At 45.2% G+C, this 19,712-nt stretch overlaps 1 protein-coding gene across 11 annotated transcripts in view; it reads left to right on the top strand.

Moving 5' to 3' along the window:
- PIK3C2G (phosphatidylinositol-4-phosphate 3-kinase catalytic subunit type 2 gamma) overlaps window positions 1–19,712 on the top strand; it is a 2,048,585-nt gene that overhangs the window by 654,442 nt on the left and 1,374,431 nt on the right. For all 11 annotated transcript variants that reach the window (XM_085652678.1, XM_085652687.1, XM_085652677.1 and 8 more), the window contains one exon: window positions 2,267–2,330. In XM_085652678.1, coding sequence (XP_085508804.1) covers window positions 2,267–2,330 — 64 coding nt within the window. The remainder of the gene's footprint in view (window positions 1–2,266; window positions 2,331–19,712) is intronic.

Here is a 19,712-nt window from a genome sequence, read left to right on the forward strand (position 1 = left end):
TTAGAATAGTAATTTTTACCCCTATACTATCCAACACTTACCCTACTGATGCACCCCCTGGAGTTAGAATAGTAATTTTTACCCCTATACTATCCAACACTTACCCTACTGATGCACACCCTGGAGTTAGAATAGTAATTTTTACCCCTATACTATCCAACACTTACCCTACTGTTGCACCCCCTGGAGTTAGAATAGTAATTTTTACCCCTATACTATCCAACACTTTCCCTACTGTTGCACCCCCTGGAGTTGGAATAGTAATTTTTACCCCTACACTATCCAACACTTACCCTACTGTTGCACCCCCTGGAGTTAGAATAGTAATTTTTACCCCTACACTATCCAACACTTACCCTACTGTTGCACCCCCTGGAGTTAGAATAGTAATTTTTACCCCTACACTATCCAACACTTACCCTACTGTTGCACCCCCTGGAGTTAGAATAGTAATTTTTACCCCTATACTATGTAATACTTACCTTAAATGTAATTTAATATTATGCGTTGTAATGGTATGCGTTGTAAAGGTAGTATGCGTTGTAATGGTAGTGCGTTGTAAAGGTATTTTTTAAAAATGCGTTGTAGTGTCATGCGTTGTAATGTCATGCGTTGTAATGGATTATGCGTTGTAAAAAATGCGTTGTAAGTGCATGCGTTGTAATAGTGTGCGTTGTAACGTCATACATCCCGTTCCAACTCTGCATTGCGTCCAGGGCCTGCTCCTGGTCTTGTTCATGAAGTTGATGGAGCCACTTTCAAGGTCTTTCTTTATCATGCTCCATGCTTAAGAAATACAAGAAATAAAAACATAGTTCCACACCCTTGCTTTCACCTGACAAATCACTGGGGCAGTGCCACCCTTCTCAATCCTCCTCTTTCAGGTGATTTATTATCAGTCTCCCCTCGCTTTTATAAAACCTTCTGACTTGGTAGCTTATTTTTCTTTAACATTTGGTGTGCTCTTCCAGTAATTGCGTATTGATCCAGTTTCCTGCCATGTGCAATTTGCTCTTTTCTAGCATTGTTTTAGCTTTTGCCTGGCGCATCTTTGTATCTCTGCTCATACTTCTTTCTTTTCTCTGACTAACAAAGTCCACTTGGTGCCTATATTAGGATTTCTGACTAAGCATAGGTAAGACCATTACACAATTAATAAACCCGAGAATGTGTTTGAGATGGCAACCAACACACCAAAGAGTATAAGTATGGGAGGATCAGATTGCTAGCTTGGCAAAGTTTGCACTTTGTGAGGCTTGCAATTTTAGTCACTTTATAAACTCACTAAATTCATGATTCAAATGTTCCAGGAAAAGAAATGTTTTTGGGAGAATATTCTTCCAAGTCTTTTTTCCACGAGATTTCTCCTTCTAATGGTATGTTTTATTGCCAGCTTTTCGCACAATCCTACTTTCCTGTACGTTTTTTCACACATTTTATGGTTTTAATCTTCACAAGCTTTGTAAAGTTCACAAAAACTACAAGGCTAATACAATTCTTCACAAAGTTGCAGAGGATTAACATGCGCAACTTTTCAAAATACCAATATTGATCCTTTTACATCATAAATCAGTTTCCAGGTTGCAGGGGTTGATTAAAAATGTTTTGAACATTTATGAGCCAAGGCACAATCCTGTTTATTAATATTTTTCTATTCAGTTAACGTGCTCTGGTTGTTGTTAAATGTAATGTTTCAAAACGAGGTTCAGCTATTTGTGTGGGTTCTGCTTCACCTGTCAAATGTAAACCTCTCATGGGAAATGATCCAATAATTTCTATTATAAGGTGTATCCTTGTTTATGGTAAAGTCAAATATTTACATGAAAAAATGTAGTAATGGCTATTTGATCAAATTTCCAATACCGATGTGGCATAGACATTATCGTATAGAATTCACAATTAGGTAAGGATTTCATAGTTATCAGTTGACAGAGTTAAGATAAAACTGTTTGAGAACTCACTTCTACAAATGAATGAAGGGTTGTGGGTATCAAAATGAATAAACTCTTTTGCTGTTGTTAAGATGAGCGTTGTTTTCTTTAAATTGCTACTGGCTTATGCTTCACAGTGGAATAAAGTGAGCTGTTCATAAGCTGTCCGGGGTGTGCAAATAGAACACCACAGATCAGTAATGTGTGATTGAATCTGAATTATACTAAACGTAAGATGTTAAAGTTTGTTAATACATCATAACAGCTAAAGTGTTTGCCATCTTGGAGCGCAATATTTTAATTGTAAATGACAATATATATATATATACTTTCAGACAAAGTCTTACTGCTGCTATTATGAAGTATTGCAGTCAGCTTGGATTACTAATACAAAAGCAGGTATGAGTTTGAATGTTATTAAACTGTATTATTGTGATGAATAATTATGTTTTTGAGTATTAAGCTTCATGGTGTATTACAATGCTACAATGCAACTGCACATGGTGCAGTCGCATACTCCCATTTCCCTATGGGAGCTTGTGCTTTGGCCGTAAACTGGCCGCAGTACAAGCTCCCATAGAGAAATGGGAGTTTCTGTTAATCCCTGATCGTGTGGCAGGCCTTTTAGGGTGCCTGCCTCACGGTGCAGGGATCAACAGGTGCCACTTGGACCCCAACTGGAGGCCTCAGGGAGAAGGGAGTCCTGCTTGGGGGCCCCCAAAGTTGTTTTCCGACAGGCTTTCCATGTTAGAAAGCCCGGCATGGAAAGCCTGTGGAAACCCAACATCTTAATCCCTACGTCAGAAGCACTATTTGGAAGGGATTATGTGCCGGTTCCGACTGCCCGATACGCTCTTTGAGCCTTTCGGAAGTCAGCTGGAATGACCGTCCGGTTTCACTTTCGACTGCCGTTATTGTAATACGATGTTCAAAAGTGAAACCTACGATGTGGGTCTGAAAGCTTCTGACCACAGGTCGGGGGCTTTCAGACAGACATCATAATAGGGACCTTAATTGAGATGTATGTCTTTTTTAAATGTGAGCTTCATCATATAGTAGAACAAACTGTAAAATTACAATATTGAAGGTGTAGCTTGTAATAGATAGCGTGATCTACTACATAACAGTGCATAGAAAGCATAAACTGATTGATGCTAACTCCAGAGGTCAGATAATTTGACACATTAGTGAGGGAGGACAAATGTGAGCGTCTTAGAAATCTTAAAATGCTAAAGGAGTGCAGAATATAACTTTATAAAAGTATATATGTCACCTGTAACATAAAGATAAACGTTTTCAGGTCCTGGTATCTCCCCCACAGTGTCCATGAAACATTCCTATAGAGACCACTATAGATGCCTGTGGCAGGGACTTCTAGTAGTGTTACAGTTGCTCATTGTATAAAGTTTACTCTTTAAGGCAACCCTCATGTAAGGGTGATGCACCCCTTCCCCACTACCTGGAAACCTCTTGCTTGGCTACAAAGGGGGCAACTACTGTAAATCTATTAATCCCCTGGGATATCTCTTGAATTGGCCCCAACAGGGACAGGAGTTCCAACCATCCATGGAAGAAAACCTGTCACTGCTCCTCAGTATTTTATGCATCTGTGGGAAAAGCCATGACAAATGTAGGAAGCCTGCCTCTGCAACAGCAGAGCATTCGCGCCTAGAACCAGTAATTAAACCACAATGCTCCAAGCTTAATGGTGTGTAGTAGTCTATAGAGGTATTTGAGATGTAATGTTCTGAATCCGTTATTAAGTAATAGTGCACTGGTTTATGCACAGCAGTACCCCTGCGCGTCAGTAGGTGGCGTCGGTCAGCCCCGCATTCATTGTTGGCGTTGCGATCACTGAAATGACATTGCGTTATCTACGTCGATGCTGCTCCTGCACGCTGACGTCAGTTCTTTCTTTTTCTGCACCAGCCAGCGCAGATCCGGAGAGAGAGGTACCCGTAGTAATTTTTTGACTAACACTTTTTCGACTTTTGTCAACATCTTTTTTGAGTTGTCCGACTCCTGGTGCACATAGGAATGTCCCATCGTCGGACCGGCTTCGAGCCTTGTGACTCCTGTCACAAGTTGATGTCGGTCACGGACCCGCACCTTGTGTGCCTCTGGTGCCTGGAGCGCGACCACGACCCAAAGTCGTGTTCCGACTGTCGGGTCATGAACCCGAAGTCTTTGCATGAGTGGTCCCAAAAGTTTCTGGAGGCCCAGCAGTCAGCTCTGCATCGCTTGAGGTCCCGGTTGAGAGGGAGGTCGCAAGACTTGACGCGGAGTCACCACCATCATTCCTCCTCAAAGTCTTCGTCATTGGGTAAGTCAAAGCACAAGAAGAAGACGAAGAAGCACCGTCGCTCTTTGCCTTCTCCCCGTCCGTTGGCCAACGCGTGACACGGAAGATCTACATCCTTCGGCTACTTCCTCAGAGCCTACTGGGATGGCTCAGAGCTTCCCTCCCTTCCCAGGAGCCGGAGCATCCCCAGCCCAGCGTTGTGCATTTTACGAAGTCCTCCACTCCATCTTTGGGCAGCCCGACTCCACCAGCGCACCGCCTGGCCCCGTGGACTCGGCTGCCGGCTCCAGGCCTTCGATGCCGGCAGCTCCGGCCTCGGTGCCGCAGGGCCCTCACCGATCCAGGCCTGGATCTGGATCCAGATCGGTACAGGACGACCTCATGACACCACCCCCAGTGCCGATTCCTCTGACAACGCTTCCGCCACCCCCGATGCCGGTTATGTTCCCGTCCGCGTCGAACCCGGCCTCCCCCTCGACTTGACTTGGAGCTGGACCAGCGTTGACTGACACTGGTACCGGCATCCACCGGTACTTTTGTAACGCTGTTCTACCCTGGCGTTCCTTATTGTCCTGAGTGGTAGCCAGAGCAGGGTGAGGAGGACTGGGAGGGGTCTGTTGACCCTCTGGCAGACCAGCTTGAAGAGCCGGACTGGACAGAGGAGTTCGGTGAGGCCAGTGGTCTGGATACCTCCCCAGTCCTTGGTATGCTTTATCCCCCTACCGTGGCCAAGGGAGGAGGGAACCTCCTACGCTGTGGTGTTGCATCGGGTGGCTGAGGCCTTGGGCCTTGAGCTTCCTATGGTGGCAGTCAGGACTAACCTCCTGATGGAGGTGCTTCAGCCGACAGCGGCCTCTTCGGAGCCTCTGCAGAAGTTCAATGAGGCCCTCACTGACATCCTTCTGGGCACTTGGTCCAAGCCCAACACAGGGGATCCTGTGAACAGGATGATTGCCTGACGCCACCCCCGGGCCCGGGTAACCCAATTTTCCTCTCCCAACACCCTACCCCCAAGGGCTTGGTGGTCCAAGCCTCAACGTCCAAAGGCGCATTCCCTACTGCTCCTCCAGATAGGGAATCCAAGAAGCTGGACCATCTTGGGAAGAAGATGTTTTTCTGCCAGCTTAGGACTGCGGTCGGTGAGCACCATATGTCTCTTGGGCCATTACACCCAGCCTGTGTGGGACAAGGCTGCACTAGTGCTGCCACAGTGCCCAGAGGAGGCCCGGGCCGTACTCTCCTGTGCAGTTGCAGAGGGTAGAGACGCAGCAAAGTTCGCCATTCGATGTTGGCTGGATATCGCTGACTCGCTGGGTAGAATGATTTCTATGTCAGTAGGCTTGAGGGGCAATGCCTTTCCATTGACCCTTTTGGACATGCACTTTGATGACCGTCGCCTGTTTGGCGACAAGGCGGACAACGCACTCAAGCGCTTCAAGGACTCTAGAGCTACGGCAAGATCCTTGGGCCTCGCTGCCACCTCTCGCCCTTTTCAGTCTGCCTTTCACCCTCTTTCGTGGCTATGGAAGACGTGCCTCACCACGTTCCACCCAGGGACACAGGCCAGCGCAAGCTACCCAGCCTCTGCACAACCGGGGACGTGGGACCCAGCGCAGTGGGTCTGGAGACCAATGGGTTGGCCAGTCAGCTAGTGCCTCCAAACCTTCCTAGTCTGACCTTTCAGGGCCACCAATTGCCAGTGGGTGGCAGAATCCGCCATCACCTCCCCCACTGGCACAGCATCACGTCGGACAGGTAGGTTTTGCAGAGAGTCCAAAGGGGCTATTCCCTCCCCTTCAAGACTACTCCTTCCTACAAGCCACCCACCCTCCATCGCATGCCAGAGGATCACTTGGCCCTTCTCCGTCAGGAAGTTACGTCTCTCTTTGCCAATGGAGCTATTGAGTCCCAGTCCCAGAAATGGATCATGGTTGTTACTCCCACTACTTGCTGGTACCCAAGAAGGACAAAGGCCTGCGTCCTATCTTGGATCCCAGGGATGTCAACCGTTTCCTCCGGAAGGAGAAGTTCAAAATGTTGACATTACTTCAGGACTAGTCTGCCCTCGACCATGGAGACTGGATCGTAGCATTGGACTTGCAGGATACCTACCTCCTCATCCCTGTCCTGCCAGCCCACAGTCAATACCTACGGTTCACGGTAGGCAACGAGCATTTACAGTTTACCGTGCTCCCCTTTCGGCCTTACCAGCGCCACTCGGGTGTTCACGAAAGTGATGGCGGTGGTCGCGGCTCACCTGCGCAGATCAGAGGTTCAAGTCTTCTCCTATCTCGATGACTGGCTATTGAAGGTGGGCTCGCCCCGGGCTGGCGTTTCCCACTTCTAGACTACGGTGGGCCTCCTGCACTCGCTGGGGTTCACTATCAACGTGCTGAAGTCACACCTGATTCCATCTCAGAAGCTCCATTTCGTCAGAGCAGTTCTGGATACTGCGCAGTTCCTGGCTTATCCTCCTGAGCAGTGAGTCTGGGATATTCGTACTATGATACTGATGTTTCAGCCTCCATCCTGGGTTTCGGTGAGAATGACCTTGAGGCTGCTGGGCCTCATGGCCTCCTTCATCCTGTATCCTGCTGGTGGATCATTCCAGGTGGCATATGCAGGCTCTCCAGTGGGACGTGAAGTTCCAGTGGGCGCGGCATCAGGGGAATCTTTCTGTTTGCATCCAGATCTTGGAGGGCGCTGCACACCAATTGCAGTGGTGGCTAACGAAGCAGGATTGGGTCAGCGGCAGATCCCTCTCCCTTCCCCAACCAGAGTTCACAGTGGTGACAGATGTTTCACTCCTGGGATGGAGCGGCCACATGGGAGAGGCGGAGATCAGAGGCCTCTGGTCTCCGGCGGAGTCTGGGCTCCACATCAATCTTCTGGTGCTCCGGGCTGTTCGTCTGGCACTGAAGGCATTCCTTTCGTCTGTCAAAGGAAGGGTGTTCACGGACAACACCACTGCCATGTGGTACTGCTAAAAACAGAGCGGGGTGGGGTTGTGGACCAAGTGTCAAGAGGCTCTTCACCTTTGGACGTGGCTGGAACAACAGAGCATGTCCCTGGTGGTTCAACAACTGGCAGGTTATCTGAAAGCCAGGGTGGATGAACTCAGCTGCCGGTGCATGATGGATCACGAATGGCGTCTTCACTCGCAGGAGTTGCAAGGTTTCTTTCAGCAGTGGGGAGAACCTTGGTTAGATCTGTTCGCCACTGAAGATAACGCCTAGTGTTAGCAGTTCTGTGTGTTGGAATTTCCAATGCGGCACTCACTCGGCGACGCTTTTTGTCGTGAGTGGAATTGCAGTCTTCTATACACCTTTCCGCCTATACCACTTCTGCCCAGAGTGCTAAATAAGATCAAGCGCGACCGACCCAAGTCATTCTTGTGGCTCCGGACTGGGCATGAAGAGTCTGGTATCCAGAGCTCTTGAACATGGTCATCAGTCCTCCGATTAGACTACCTCTTTGGGAGGATCTTCTGTAACAGCAGCAGGGGTTGGTTCTCCACCCGAACCTGTCTAGCCTCCACCTCCTTGGGTGGAGATTGAGCGGCACCAGTTGACAGCTTTTGACCTTCCTCCCGAAGTCAGTAACATCATCTTGGCAGCCAGGAGTCTTGGCAGCCAGGCGTCCCTCCACTTAAACGGTATACGCCTGTAGAGGGAACAAATATGTGCCCTGGTTCACTGCAAAAGCTGTGGATCCCCTTTTTGCACTTCTTTCAGAGGTTCTCCTCTTCATTCTATCTTTGGCCCAGCAGGGCTCTGCTCTGGGCACCCTTAAAGACTATCTTTTGGCCATTTCATCCTTTCTTCTCCTTCCTGATCAGCCTTCTCTTTTCAAGTCCCTTATTGTAAATAGGTTTCTTAAGGGCATTACTCACCTCTTTCCTCCTATTCCCATTGTAATGCCCCAGGGGACTTGAATCTCGTCTTAACTCACTTTATGTGTGCTCCTTTCGAGCCACTACATAATTGTCCTCTCAGACTTTAAAAACTGCTTTTCTGGTTGCCATCACCTCTGCTTGCAGGGTGAGTGAGCTTCAGCCTCTATCTTCTAAACCTCCTATCTTTGCTGTCCATCCGGACAAGGTTGTCCTTTGAACTAGACCTTCTTTTCTTCCCAAAGTGGGTTACCTCTTTCCACATAGGACAGACCATCACTTTGCCTACCTTCTTCCCACCCCACATCCTTCTAAGGAGGAGGCGAAACTCCACTGTGTGGATCCAAAACGTGCGTTATCCTTTTATTTAAATTGCACAAAATAATTCCGGGTGGACGTTCAACTGGCTATGTGGGCACCAAGAAAGGTCAGGCCGTGCAAAAATTGACCACCTCTCGGTGGGTCGTCCTTTGTATTACGATCTGTTACTCCTTGGCGAAAAAGGAGCCTCTAGTAGGACTGAATACCCATTTCACTAGGGTGACGGCAGCCACTACTGCTTGGGACGTGGAGTCCCCTTCGGTGATATCTGGCAGGCAGCCACGTGGGCATCACTTCACACGTTAACTAAATATTAATGCCTGGATAGTCAAGTCCCGAGAGACGGCTTCTTTGGCCGTTCAGTTCTCCAGGATTTTCTGGTGTGAACTTAGTTTGCAGACCCGCCTCTGGGGTTGGTATTGCTGGGGTATCTATTCTAAGGTAAGGAATCTATAACTAATAGTCTCTTTCAGATGAACAAGTTACTTACCTTCGGTAACGATATATCTGTAAGAGACATATAATAGTTATAGATTCCATACCGCTGCACTCATCCTCATCGTTCTGCGTACTGACTTCCAGAGTAAGGGAGTCCCCCTCAGGGCCTTAGCTTTGTGCACCAGTGGTCAGTGTCTTGCATGGCTCTGCGCTTCTGGCGTGGAATTTCAAGTAAAGAACTGAAGCCAGTAGAAACCGCGACATCATTCCAGCGATCACAACACCAATGACGACCGGAGTTGACCAATGCCACCTACCGGTGCGCAGGGTACTGCTATGAAAACATTTCTCCAGATCAGTATGATGCCTAGAGGTAATTCTAAGGTAAGGAATCTATAGCTAATATATGTCTTGTCCTGAAGGTAAGTAACTGGGTTTGGATAACTTGAACGCATCTAAAGAACTACTTTGGTAAAGCTTTTGAGCGTTCATCATTGGATCGCTCATTGTGTGATGCCGCATGGAGAGCTCCTGCCACAGGATTGTACTCAGTATGAATATGGAGATTTTCCCAAATTTTGCCACATAAAAATGTGCTCAAATTAAGGGATGTGCATCTCGTGATCTGGTGCTACTTGCATACAGGAAGTCTTTACCTATCTGATCACCCTGCTGAGACTACCTCTACAGGCTCTTAAATATGAATGGAAGCATACGTTCTTCTCTGTTTCATACCCTTTGCCACAAATTAGGAAATGTGACTTCTTTTCTTAGCCTCGTTTAACTTATAATCTTTCTCTGTCTTTACACACTATAGGGCCTGAACCACACCCCACTTTCATTTTATAGCCAAATTTAGTAAAATAGAAATCATGCAACATTAACTATAATAGTGTACAGACAAGATCCAACACCGTAGCAGCAGTAAGCATGTGCCATTTGCCAGCCCACTCCCTTAATTTCATGGTGAATGAAAATTTTAGGCTACTATCATGGTTTGTAATAGGGTTATTAGTCAGGTACCCTTATCTATGCCGCAGTGTATGCATAATGCTCACTCAAAGTACCCCTAAATCATTGTGAAAGTGGTGGTAGTGAGGGAGTGCCCAAAGGGCTCAGTGAAGCACACAGGATTGCAGGGAGGTATTAAGGTAAGCCTTGCCAGCCAAGGAGAGGTGGTCAAACAGGTAGCACCTTGGAACTGGGTAGGCCCAGGCATACGTTTAATTACTCGAGAGTAATGGGAGTAATTTTGGTAATTCCCGTTATTCTTTGACACAGAATTACCGATAACACAATCACGCCTGCTCGCATAACAGAAAGTAATTTTAGGGAAATCAAATCTACCACAAGAGCACATTTGGCTACCACGAGCACCCACTCGCTATTTGTGTTCTTCTGCATTTCGCGCTATTTTTTCCACACAAAATGCATCCTCACGTCCATTTTGGACATGACAGTGCATTTTGTGCTAAGAAAATAATTCTTGATGCTGGGAGTAGCTTGGGGAAGAATTCTACCCCAACAGCACATTTAGCACTATTTTTTAGTGCAAAAATGCCTTCTTGCACCCATTTTGAGCTTGAGAGGGGCATTTTATGACAAACAATTAGTGCTAAATGCTTGGGGTGTGTTGAGGGAAAATCGGACTCCAAGAGCACATTTAGCAAATGAGAGTGGCTTCTCTTGCTTGCTATTTGTGTTCTGTTGCATTTAGCACTATTTGTTTTAGTACAAAAACATTCTCCAGCCCATTTAGCATATGAGGGGGCTTTTGTGCATTAAGAAAAAGCACTACACACAGAATTAATCTTACCATGTAACTGTGTGTAATCTCGCAGAATCTTTGGGTTATTCGGCGTGAATACGCTACACTGAATTACACGAGTTAAACACACCTAGAGCTGGGGGCCACTGTTTTTTATTTTACATACAACTTAATTTCTGTCCTCCACAATACTGAAGTAGCAGTGATGACAGTCATGACTGGATCGAATAACTGAACTCTGTGCCATCTGCCCACGCACACGGGCATTACCATCTCCAGTCACTTTATGATTGAATACTACTTGAGCTTGTAAGAATGTAACGCATTACACTTTCTGTAATATGGGATGTGTGAAGATGTGGCTTCATATATCCAGCTGATGCTTCTGATAGTAACTGGGTGAAAAGTCAGGCTTATGAGCAGCGAGGATTTAATAAAAAGGAGTAGAAAAGAGGAGGTGGTGGTGTGTTGATTACCTTATGCCTTTTGAATGTATTGATGCTCATTCTGAGAGAGTTTGCAGGCAAGGGTTTGTGGCCCAAACATCTCAATGATAATTTAACCCCTTCGGTGCTCATGACGGAATGGTTCTGTCATGACCCACGGTTGAGCTGTGCTCATGACGGAACCATTCCGTCATGACCACACCCGCGCAAGATTCCGTCAGCACAGCGGCGGAATCTGCGCAGCATCGAAGGGGTTAAGCAATTTCCATTGTTCAGGTGTGACTGTTTTGTTTCAATCAACATCATTATGAACTAGTGTGTGCACCAATTTGTTTACAATGTCAATATCTACTGTGTTAGCTAAAAGGTCTAACTAATTTGCGAAATTTGGATCCGCATATGATTGAGGCATGAGCTGTTAGATTGGAGCCTCACATCTGGACTCGATGCTGATAGTGAACTGATAGCAGGTGGCCACCACAGTGTCTGTTTTCTAAAACTCTTTAAAGTGGCTTTCAATTTAGCTTGTGGAATCCTCATGGGCTAGAGCATTAAGACAAGCACCACTTGAAGGGATATACCAAAAAAATATTTTGAAAGTTTACCACCAACTGCAATTTAACTATGTACACTTATGAGTCAGCTTAATTTTTACTCTAGTCCCACTAAAAATAAGTCCCCCATGAGATGTTGTTTTAATGGGCACGCAGACGTCAGACATTCAAAGGGGCATAATTTCACTGAAGGAAACAAAGATAAAAGGATCTAGTGACCCACTCACCTCATGGCTACCCTTTGTGGGTAGCATGGAGCCCAACAGCACAACCTCCTCCCCTAATATAGCTGTACCAAGTATTTTCATGGGACTAGAATGGGCATCAGCAGCAGTATGCTTAATAGAACACATAAAGATAGAAACAAAATCATCCTTAAAATTAACATAGAAATGGTGTCCCAGGCAAATCCACATCAACATAGGCACTTAAGGGTAGAACTCCAAATATGACAGAAAACACAAACCATCTGTCACAGTTCTAATTCTAGTGAAGACATCTTATTGGCCATAGCAGTTCAAAATGTGTTGATTATGGAAAAGGAGGGACCTGACATCCGTAACATTGTATTCTCCCAAACTTGTTGCTGTCACTTCTCCTTTTTTGCTGAATTTTTTTTTGTTGGCATTAGGATTCTGTGCACTTTACCACTGCTAACAGTTGCTACAGTGCTTGTGTTCTCTTTTTCAAATATGGTAAAATTGAACTGCGCCTAATTGGCACATTTATTTTACTTCTACATTCCTAGTAAATGGTACTACTTGTACCCAGGGCCTGTACATTAAATCTTACTAATGGGCCTGCAGCATTCTTTGTGCCTCCCGCTATGGTCGCCTTTTAAAACATGGCTTAGGTCTGCCACTGCAGCCTGTGGTATAGTTTTAGACTTCGTAAGGCCCCTCCAAAGGTAGGCCCTGAACACTCTTAGTGCAGGGTGCATTGTATTTCTCCCATTGACTATCGCTTGGTAATCTCATTATATTTAATAAGTAGTAACTTTGGATGACAACAGATAAGACATATGCTGTTTATACTCAAATGACTTGTATTTTAAAACCCTGTTTAAAGGTAAAGTTAATTTTAAGTCACAATTCTGAAACACACTTTAAGGAAGTTGGCAGTTTTTTGCCCCAACCATTTGGGCTTTCTGCCAGTGTCTTGAGGCACATGATTGTGAATGGTTCTGCCTATTGAGGCTTCCAGACAGTTACACAAAGGGCCTTAGGTGTGGACAGCATGGGCCATCCTTAGAAGGGCTGTACCGAGCTCCACTTATATTTACATTTCTAAGGAAGTTTCCTACTGAACTCACAAAGAAATCTAATACTAGGCTTGCCTGTCCTTTGTCACCTCTGACAGTTTGGAGCCTTGACAGGGCAAGAGGAACATCTTTGCAGAAGCAAATGTGGGGGTAGGACAGGAAATGCCCCACACACATGCTCGTACCAGGTATAGATATTAGACCTCCAGAACCACCCTTCAAAACACACCTGGACCTGTTGAGGTTACAGAAGAAGGACTGCCCTTCTACCAGAAGACTACCCTGATGCTTTAAGGACTGCCTTGCTGTCTAAGAAGTAAGACCTGACCTGCTCTCCTTCATCCCAGGCTACCAAGAGTGACTCCAAGGATCAGTTGGCTTACCTCCTGTGTGAACTACAGGGACAAGCTTCAGAGGCCTCCCTGCCACTGGCCAGTTGACCTGCTATACTGGACTTGACTGGTTCTGCCACTGGATCTGCCTGAGCCCTGCTGTAGGCTTCTGCCTAGAGTGAGTCCTGATCCCCAAGAAGTACGCCCCTAGGTTCTGGACCTTTGTCAAGCATCAGAGTATACTCCTCCATGCCTATTTGTGAGTCATATTGAATCTGACACAGTGTGACGCAGGGCCTCTAATCGCCTGATCAGAACCAAGGCAACTCAGTGCAAGGCCTTGCATTTCAGCCCCACTCAGCTCCTGATTGGCAGCTTATTGGAACCAAAACAGTGCGATGCAGCTCCTGATCAGTGAGCTCATTGAAACCGATGCAGTCATGCCAACTCGACGCAGGCCCTCTCATCGCAGCACTCGCAGCTCCTGAACGGAACTGACACAGTATGAGACAACTTGATGCCAGATTTTGAATTGATGCCAGATTTTGCATCACAGCACCCAGCAGTCCCTGATAAGAACCGAGCCAGTGTTACTCAACATCTTACAGAGGGTCACCTATTTAGTTAAAGGGAAACCAATTCAGAACAGAAATCAAGATGGGGAAGTGCACTCTTCAACAAATTAGTTGTCCGAAATGGGCACTTCATCTACTCATTCGCTTCTAAACTATTTCATGCAAATTCATATCTCACTTTTTTTCCAAAAGATTATTTTCTCAGTTTTCATTCAAAAATTATTTTAATGAAGAGTTAATAATTATCCATGAATTTGTGTGCATATATACTTTTGTCATTATATTCCACTATCATGCACATTCAGGAATAATATGATTCGATAAAACTTGACATGAAAACCCAGCGCATGTCAGGTCACTGGCCCTTCATTAGGGGCAAACTGTAACAAGCACAATATTAAAAATACATACATCAGTTGAATAATACTTAATGTTCACTGTGGGAAAATAAAAACAATTTTTTTCTTATCTTTCCTGATGATTTGTGTTTACTTGAGAGGAAATGTGCTGTATGGGTATGCCTTTTAATGTATTCTTTCTCTACCTTACTGAACTCTGAGGCAACTTTTTCGTGAACTTCCAATAGGCCACCAGAACTTTCAGTCAAGTGTGATAGCATGGGGAAAATAATGTATTTGATGTTTGCAAAATATAAGGAACATGTAGGTCCTGGTTCACACATATGTTGCTTTCTTTGCTACTGTCTTATCACCCAGATGATTTTTTACATGATTGGAAAGTGTTTTCTCAGTCTTTCCTCCATTTCCACACTGTAGTTTGAGCAAGGACACCCACTCATCTGTTGCTGGTTGTTTCATGTCCAGTGCAACAATTGAAAAGTTACCTTCAAAGTTGTACTGACATCTCTAGAAAGATTCAATTTACTGCACCCCGAGTAAAATTGTCAGCTACTGTACTTGACATATGCCAAGCAGCAGTAGGATTGGCAAGACCAGTCCTAAATTGTCAGGTTGCTTGCATCTTTTAGACAAAGACTAAACCATACTTGCATTTATCTGTTACTTGGTTAACTGTAGTAATTCTAGAGTTACCATATGCTGATGAGCTCCAACTCTCTGGGTTGTTTTCATAATGGTGCTTTTGTTCATTTGATAACAGTGGTATGATTTGAATAACCCATTAAGAGCTTCGGCAGCTACAGAGTGCACTTCTATCCAGCCACTAGCCCTTCGATAGAGACATTGCAAGATGAACCCCTGATGCAGTTTGATCTGCCTCACCAGTGAAAGTGCTGCAGGAATGTTTCACTGATGGACTGAACATGCTACACTCTCTGAACTGCGCTCCACAAACAGTGTCCTGCTACAGAATCATAGCTGGTTCTACGCCACCCTAACATTTGGACAATTCTTCCTGTATAAAGCAAGTTTGGTCATGAAATGTCACGCCATGTAACTTTGCAATACAAACGGGATTCAAACACGTACCCGTTTTAATGCTTTACTGCAGCATGCCCCGGATCCAAAACTGTGTCCTTCCTGTTGAACGTCACGTTTCTGTGGTGCAGTAATGAGATGTATTGCTCATCACAACTGCTGGTTTTGAATTTAGATGACAGTCTAATGGATCAGCGGTAGTATGTTAAGATAAGCAGCACGTGTCCCTGGGACTTTTTTTTAGTAACGTGATTATAATATACTATGGCCTAGAGGTTTAATATCACCACACATTACCAGTCCGATTTAGCGGATTAACGGCCACTGTCATTGCTGAGCTGTGCTTCCTCTGAATGGCCCCATCTAGGATACCACATCTAGCCTTTCACTATAGGAATAAGAAGTACATTTCTGAGAATACCTGTGAAACATAATTGTCGCTTTTTCAAATGATTTTAGTTGTTTTTCACTGGTGACTTTGGAAAGCCTATGTTAATAAACTGTTTGGAGCGGCTACAGCACTGAGAAGTTCTTTATTCTACTCACGTAGTCGAATGCTAGGACAGACTGTTCTGCATCGAAGTTTTATTAAACTGCATACCACCTCAAAAGGGGCTTTAAATATTTGATCACTGACACAGTTTTGCAAACAAAGCTCATCATTGTCATCACAATGCATGGTGGGAAGCTCATCTGCCTTTCTTGATTATTCGAACAGTGCTTTAGATGTTTTGCTGAGGGAAAGTGAATATTATCTTCTTGCTTGCGGAGTTGAGGCAAAATGCCTTACTTCAGACGAGTTTCTTAGTATTCACCTGAAATGTCTGAAGTTACCTATCATTCTGGATGCAGTATTATGTTGCTGGAGTTCTAGAAAATATATTCATTACAAGGACATAATTTACTAAATCTGGTCAACGATCATATTGCCATAAAGACTCTTTGATAAAAATAAAACTAGATAATGCAGGATTCGTGACTTGCAAGATAGGCAATAGTTAGTGTACCCTCCACAGCATTGCTGATACCATCTGCAGAGTAGGTTTCAGAGGAGGCCTCGAGGGCAATTTCCTGTATCATTTCAATGACGGAATCTATGAAATTGGGGTTTTGGTTGAGAGGGGTGAAACCCCACTCCTGCACCAACCGCAATCCTTGTCAGGGTGAAGTCACATGCAAACCCCAAACTGACCTGTGCTCAACCTCTGGTAGCTTGGCACAGAACAGTCAGGCTTAACTCAGAGGCAATGTGTAAAGTATTTGTGCAATATTTCAAACAGTAATTTAAAAAAAATATATATATATAATTTTTTTTACTGAGTTTTTTATAGCGTGAACTTCACCCGAAGGCATCGGGTATCAGAGCGCTTTACACGAGCACCAGTTGCATGAGGACACAATTTTTGTTAGGCACAGGGAGATTAAGTGATTTGCCCAGAATCACAAGATGTTCCACGTCCTTGCTGTGACTCGAACCTGGTTCTCCAGATTCTATTTTGACCGCTCTAGCCGTTAGGCCAATACAATGAAAGCACTACACAAAAAGGATCCCACACCAAATTAGAAAAACAGAGTAGACTCTATTAAATAAAATAAGACCAAAAAGACAAAAATCTAGTCAGTAGTTTCAGAGATATGCAATTTAAAGATTTAAGTGAAAATAGAACCAAAAAGCCCAAAGTGCCATTCTCAACTATCTGGTCTTGCAGGACCAAGAGGAAGTCACAAGCTTTGTTTCGACTGACCTCGATGAAGCACAGGCCATACACAAAGACCAGGTTAGTCATACAGAAAAGTTACCTTCTGAGTCGAGAGCAGAGTTCTTTTTCAAGTGGAAGTAGGGGGCTGTGAGGAGCACGGAAGAGTCGTGGATGATCATCGATGTAGCACCAAGAGCAGGCCGGGCATCGCGGATGGTCCAGTGGCCTAGCTAGTCCTCAGGCGGCCTGATCGAAGACCGGGGGGAGGGAGGATGCACACGAGTCATGCGACGGCCGCAGGTGAGAGCGGGGAGGTGCTGCAGATTCTTGCAGCTGCAACATCTGCAGGCAAGGGAAGGGGTGGCCGCCACCTCCCCAAGGCTCATGCCACCTGGGACGGTCCGCCCCCACCCACCCCCTAGCTACACTACAGGGATGGTTGGCGCTGTTGCACAGAGATCCTGTTGTTGTCTTGAACAGTTGGGCCAGTGCTTTGTGATGGCGTTCTCTGCAAGTGGTCAGTGCTGTACCGCAAAGGGTTGGGTTGACGGAACGTTGCGTTGGTGGGCTGTGCATGTGACAAGATTTTGGCAGCAACGGGCCATTTTGCAGCTCACAAACTTCAATTCATCTTATCTGAGGCCACACCAAGGGTCCAGGACCTGTGCAGTACCACTTAGAGGTCAGGGGCTTGCTTCTGCTGGATCTGGGTGTTGATTTAGGTTGTTCGTAGCCTGTTAGGTCTCTGTTGCTCTGAACAGGAGGCCAGCAGACTAGCCATTGGACTCACTTTTGAAGTTCTGGGTTCGGGTGCAGGTTCAAATCCATTTCACTCAGGCAGGAGACCAGCCGGGCAGTAGGGCAGCAATCCAGCAAGGCAGTAATTCAGCAGGGCAGCAGTCTGGCATAGTGGCAGTCTTTTCAGCAGCACAGCAGTCCTTCTTCCTGGCAGAGTATCAACAGATCCAGGAGTGTACTGAGAAGTTAGTGTCTGAGTTACAATATTTATACCATACCTTTGAAGTAGGAGAAGTTTCTATAGCAGTGGTTCTTAACCTATGGTCTGGGGACCCCTGGGGGTTTGCAAAGCCTACTCAGGGGGCATGCAACTGCTTAGAAAATGAAATATTAAGAGATTTAAAATGTGTAAATAAATTATTTTATAACGTTCTTTAAAGGAATTTGAAATTGGAGGCAAAAAATTATTACCATCGGATTGATTTGTGTGACCAGTGCAGCTGCATCAAGCAGACTAAGGTATGAATGATGAGTGGCCTAAATTGAATTTAGAAAACTCAAACCTTCCCATTATAAGTAACATTTTTATTTTCTCTATTTGTTTGTGAAATGAATAAAATATGAATTCATTTGTTTAAATGCTTTTTAGGCCTTGCCTGAGCTAGCTCATGCGCTGTCTCAGGCGAGGCATTTTGTTTACGGGATTTCAAAGTGCTACCAGCGCTGGCCTAAGGCTTGCGTTCACGTGAGCGTGCACGCGCGCAGCTGCCAATCACTGCTGCGCTCGCACAACTCGCGTGCTTACTACACAGCACGTCCCGTCCTCGCGATTGCGATCACTTTCAACTTTGATCGCGATTACTTTCGCTTTCACGGCCGCGCGGCCGTTACTTTCACGGCTGCGCAGGCAATGCTTGTTATTAAACGCCTTCTGGCTTCATGTGACGGTGTTTTTCTTAACCTGAGCCAACACCTTTTAATTACATATGTGGCACCCTCTAGGTATTGTATGCCATCTTTTAAAACCTTTAACTGGCTGACAAAAAGGCCATGTGTTTGCTATTGATATTGTTTAGATGCTCCGCCACAACAGGCACACTCGGAATCGGAATCCGCTTCAAGCTTTTCGGAAACCTTGGTTTGACTGATTCTGTAGTTGAGGAAGAAGATATTGGCTGCTGGAAATGCTATCTACGTTTTGTGAGAGCTCTTGTTTCCTCAAGAGTTATTTTGTTCTAATACTCTTTCCATTTCCAAGCATGGCAGATTTAATTTTCCATCTCTCTAGCAGCAAGTGCACATAGCTAGCACGCCACCTTACTTGGCCTCAACCTAACAACTAATTTGTGCTTAAATTCTTGTTAAAAAAGCTCACTCCTTATCTGCCTCTTATGACTATGCATTCTGACTTTCCCATACAGGGGTGTGGGGTGTGGATAACTAGTAAGTGGAGGCTTCATAAAGGTACTTGGTCTGTAAATAAAATCCACTAGTCCCTTTTGGTGCCATTTGAAATGTTTATGGACGCATTCTTGTTATATCACAGCTGTAATAATGCTCTCTGACACTATGCTGGGGCTCATAATAGGTTTTAGGAGACAAGGGTACCCCGATATGTGAACCTGGGGTGATAATGAAGAGTTAAGAACAATGGTTCAAGGATGGCCCAAAAGGGTCCAATAGAAAAGGTGACCCAGGCAGGGTCACTTGTTTTTTAAGATAAGTGAAATCAATTCCGTAGGGAGCAGGAGACAAAGTACGTAAAGGGTCATGTAGGTCAAAAGATAGCAGGTATTTATTTAAACAAAGTCAATTTTAGAATGCTCACAAAATAAGAAAAGCGTGGTGTGAAATAGTGATAGTAGTTTTAAAAAGACATCGCATTGACAACAATATAGTAGTTGAATTCCATAATTGATCTTTACAAGTTATAAGGAACATCCGCATTCATCAGCCAGGCCCAACAGCTGCAGGACGTCTCTGACTGCTCGGCCTCAGGCTCCCATTCACTGCCCTGTCGCCCCTCTAAAGAAAATTACATTCTCCAGGCGGATCTA

This window comes from Triturus cristatus, chromosome 4_1 (genome assembly GCF_964204655.1).
Source record: "Triturus cristatus chromosome 4_1, aTriCri1.1, whole genome shotgun sequence".
Taxonomy (NCBI): domain Eukaryota; kingdom Metazoa; phylum Chordata; class Amphibia; order Caudata; family Salamandridae; genus Triturus; species Triturus cristatus.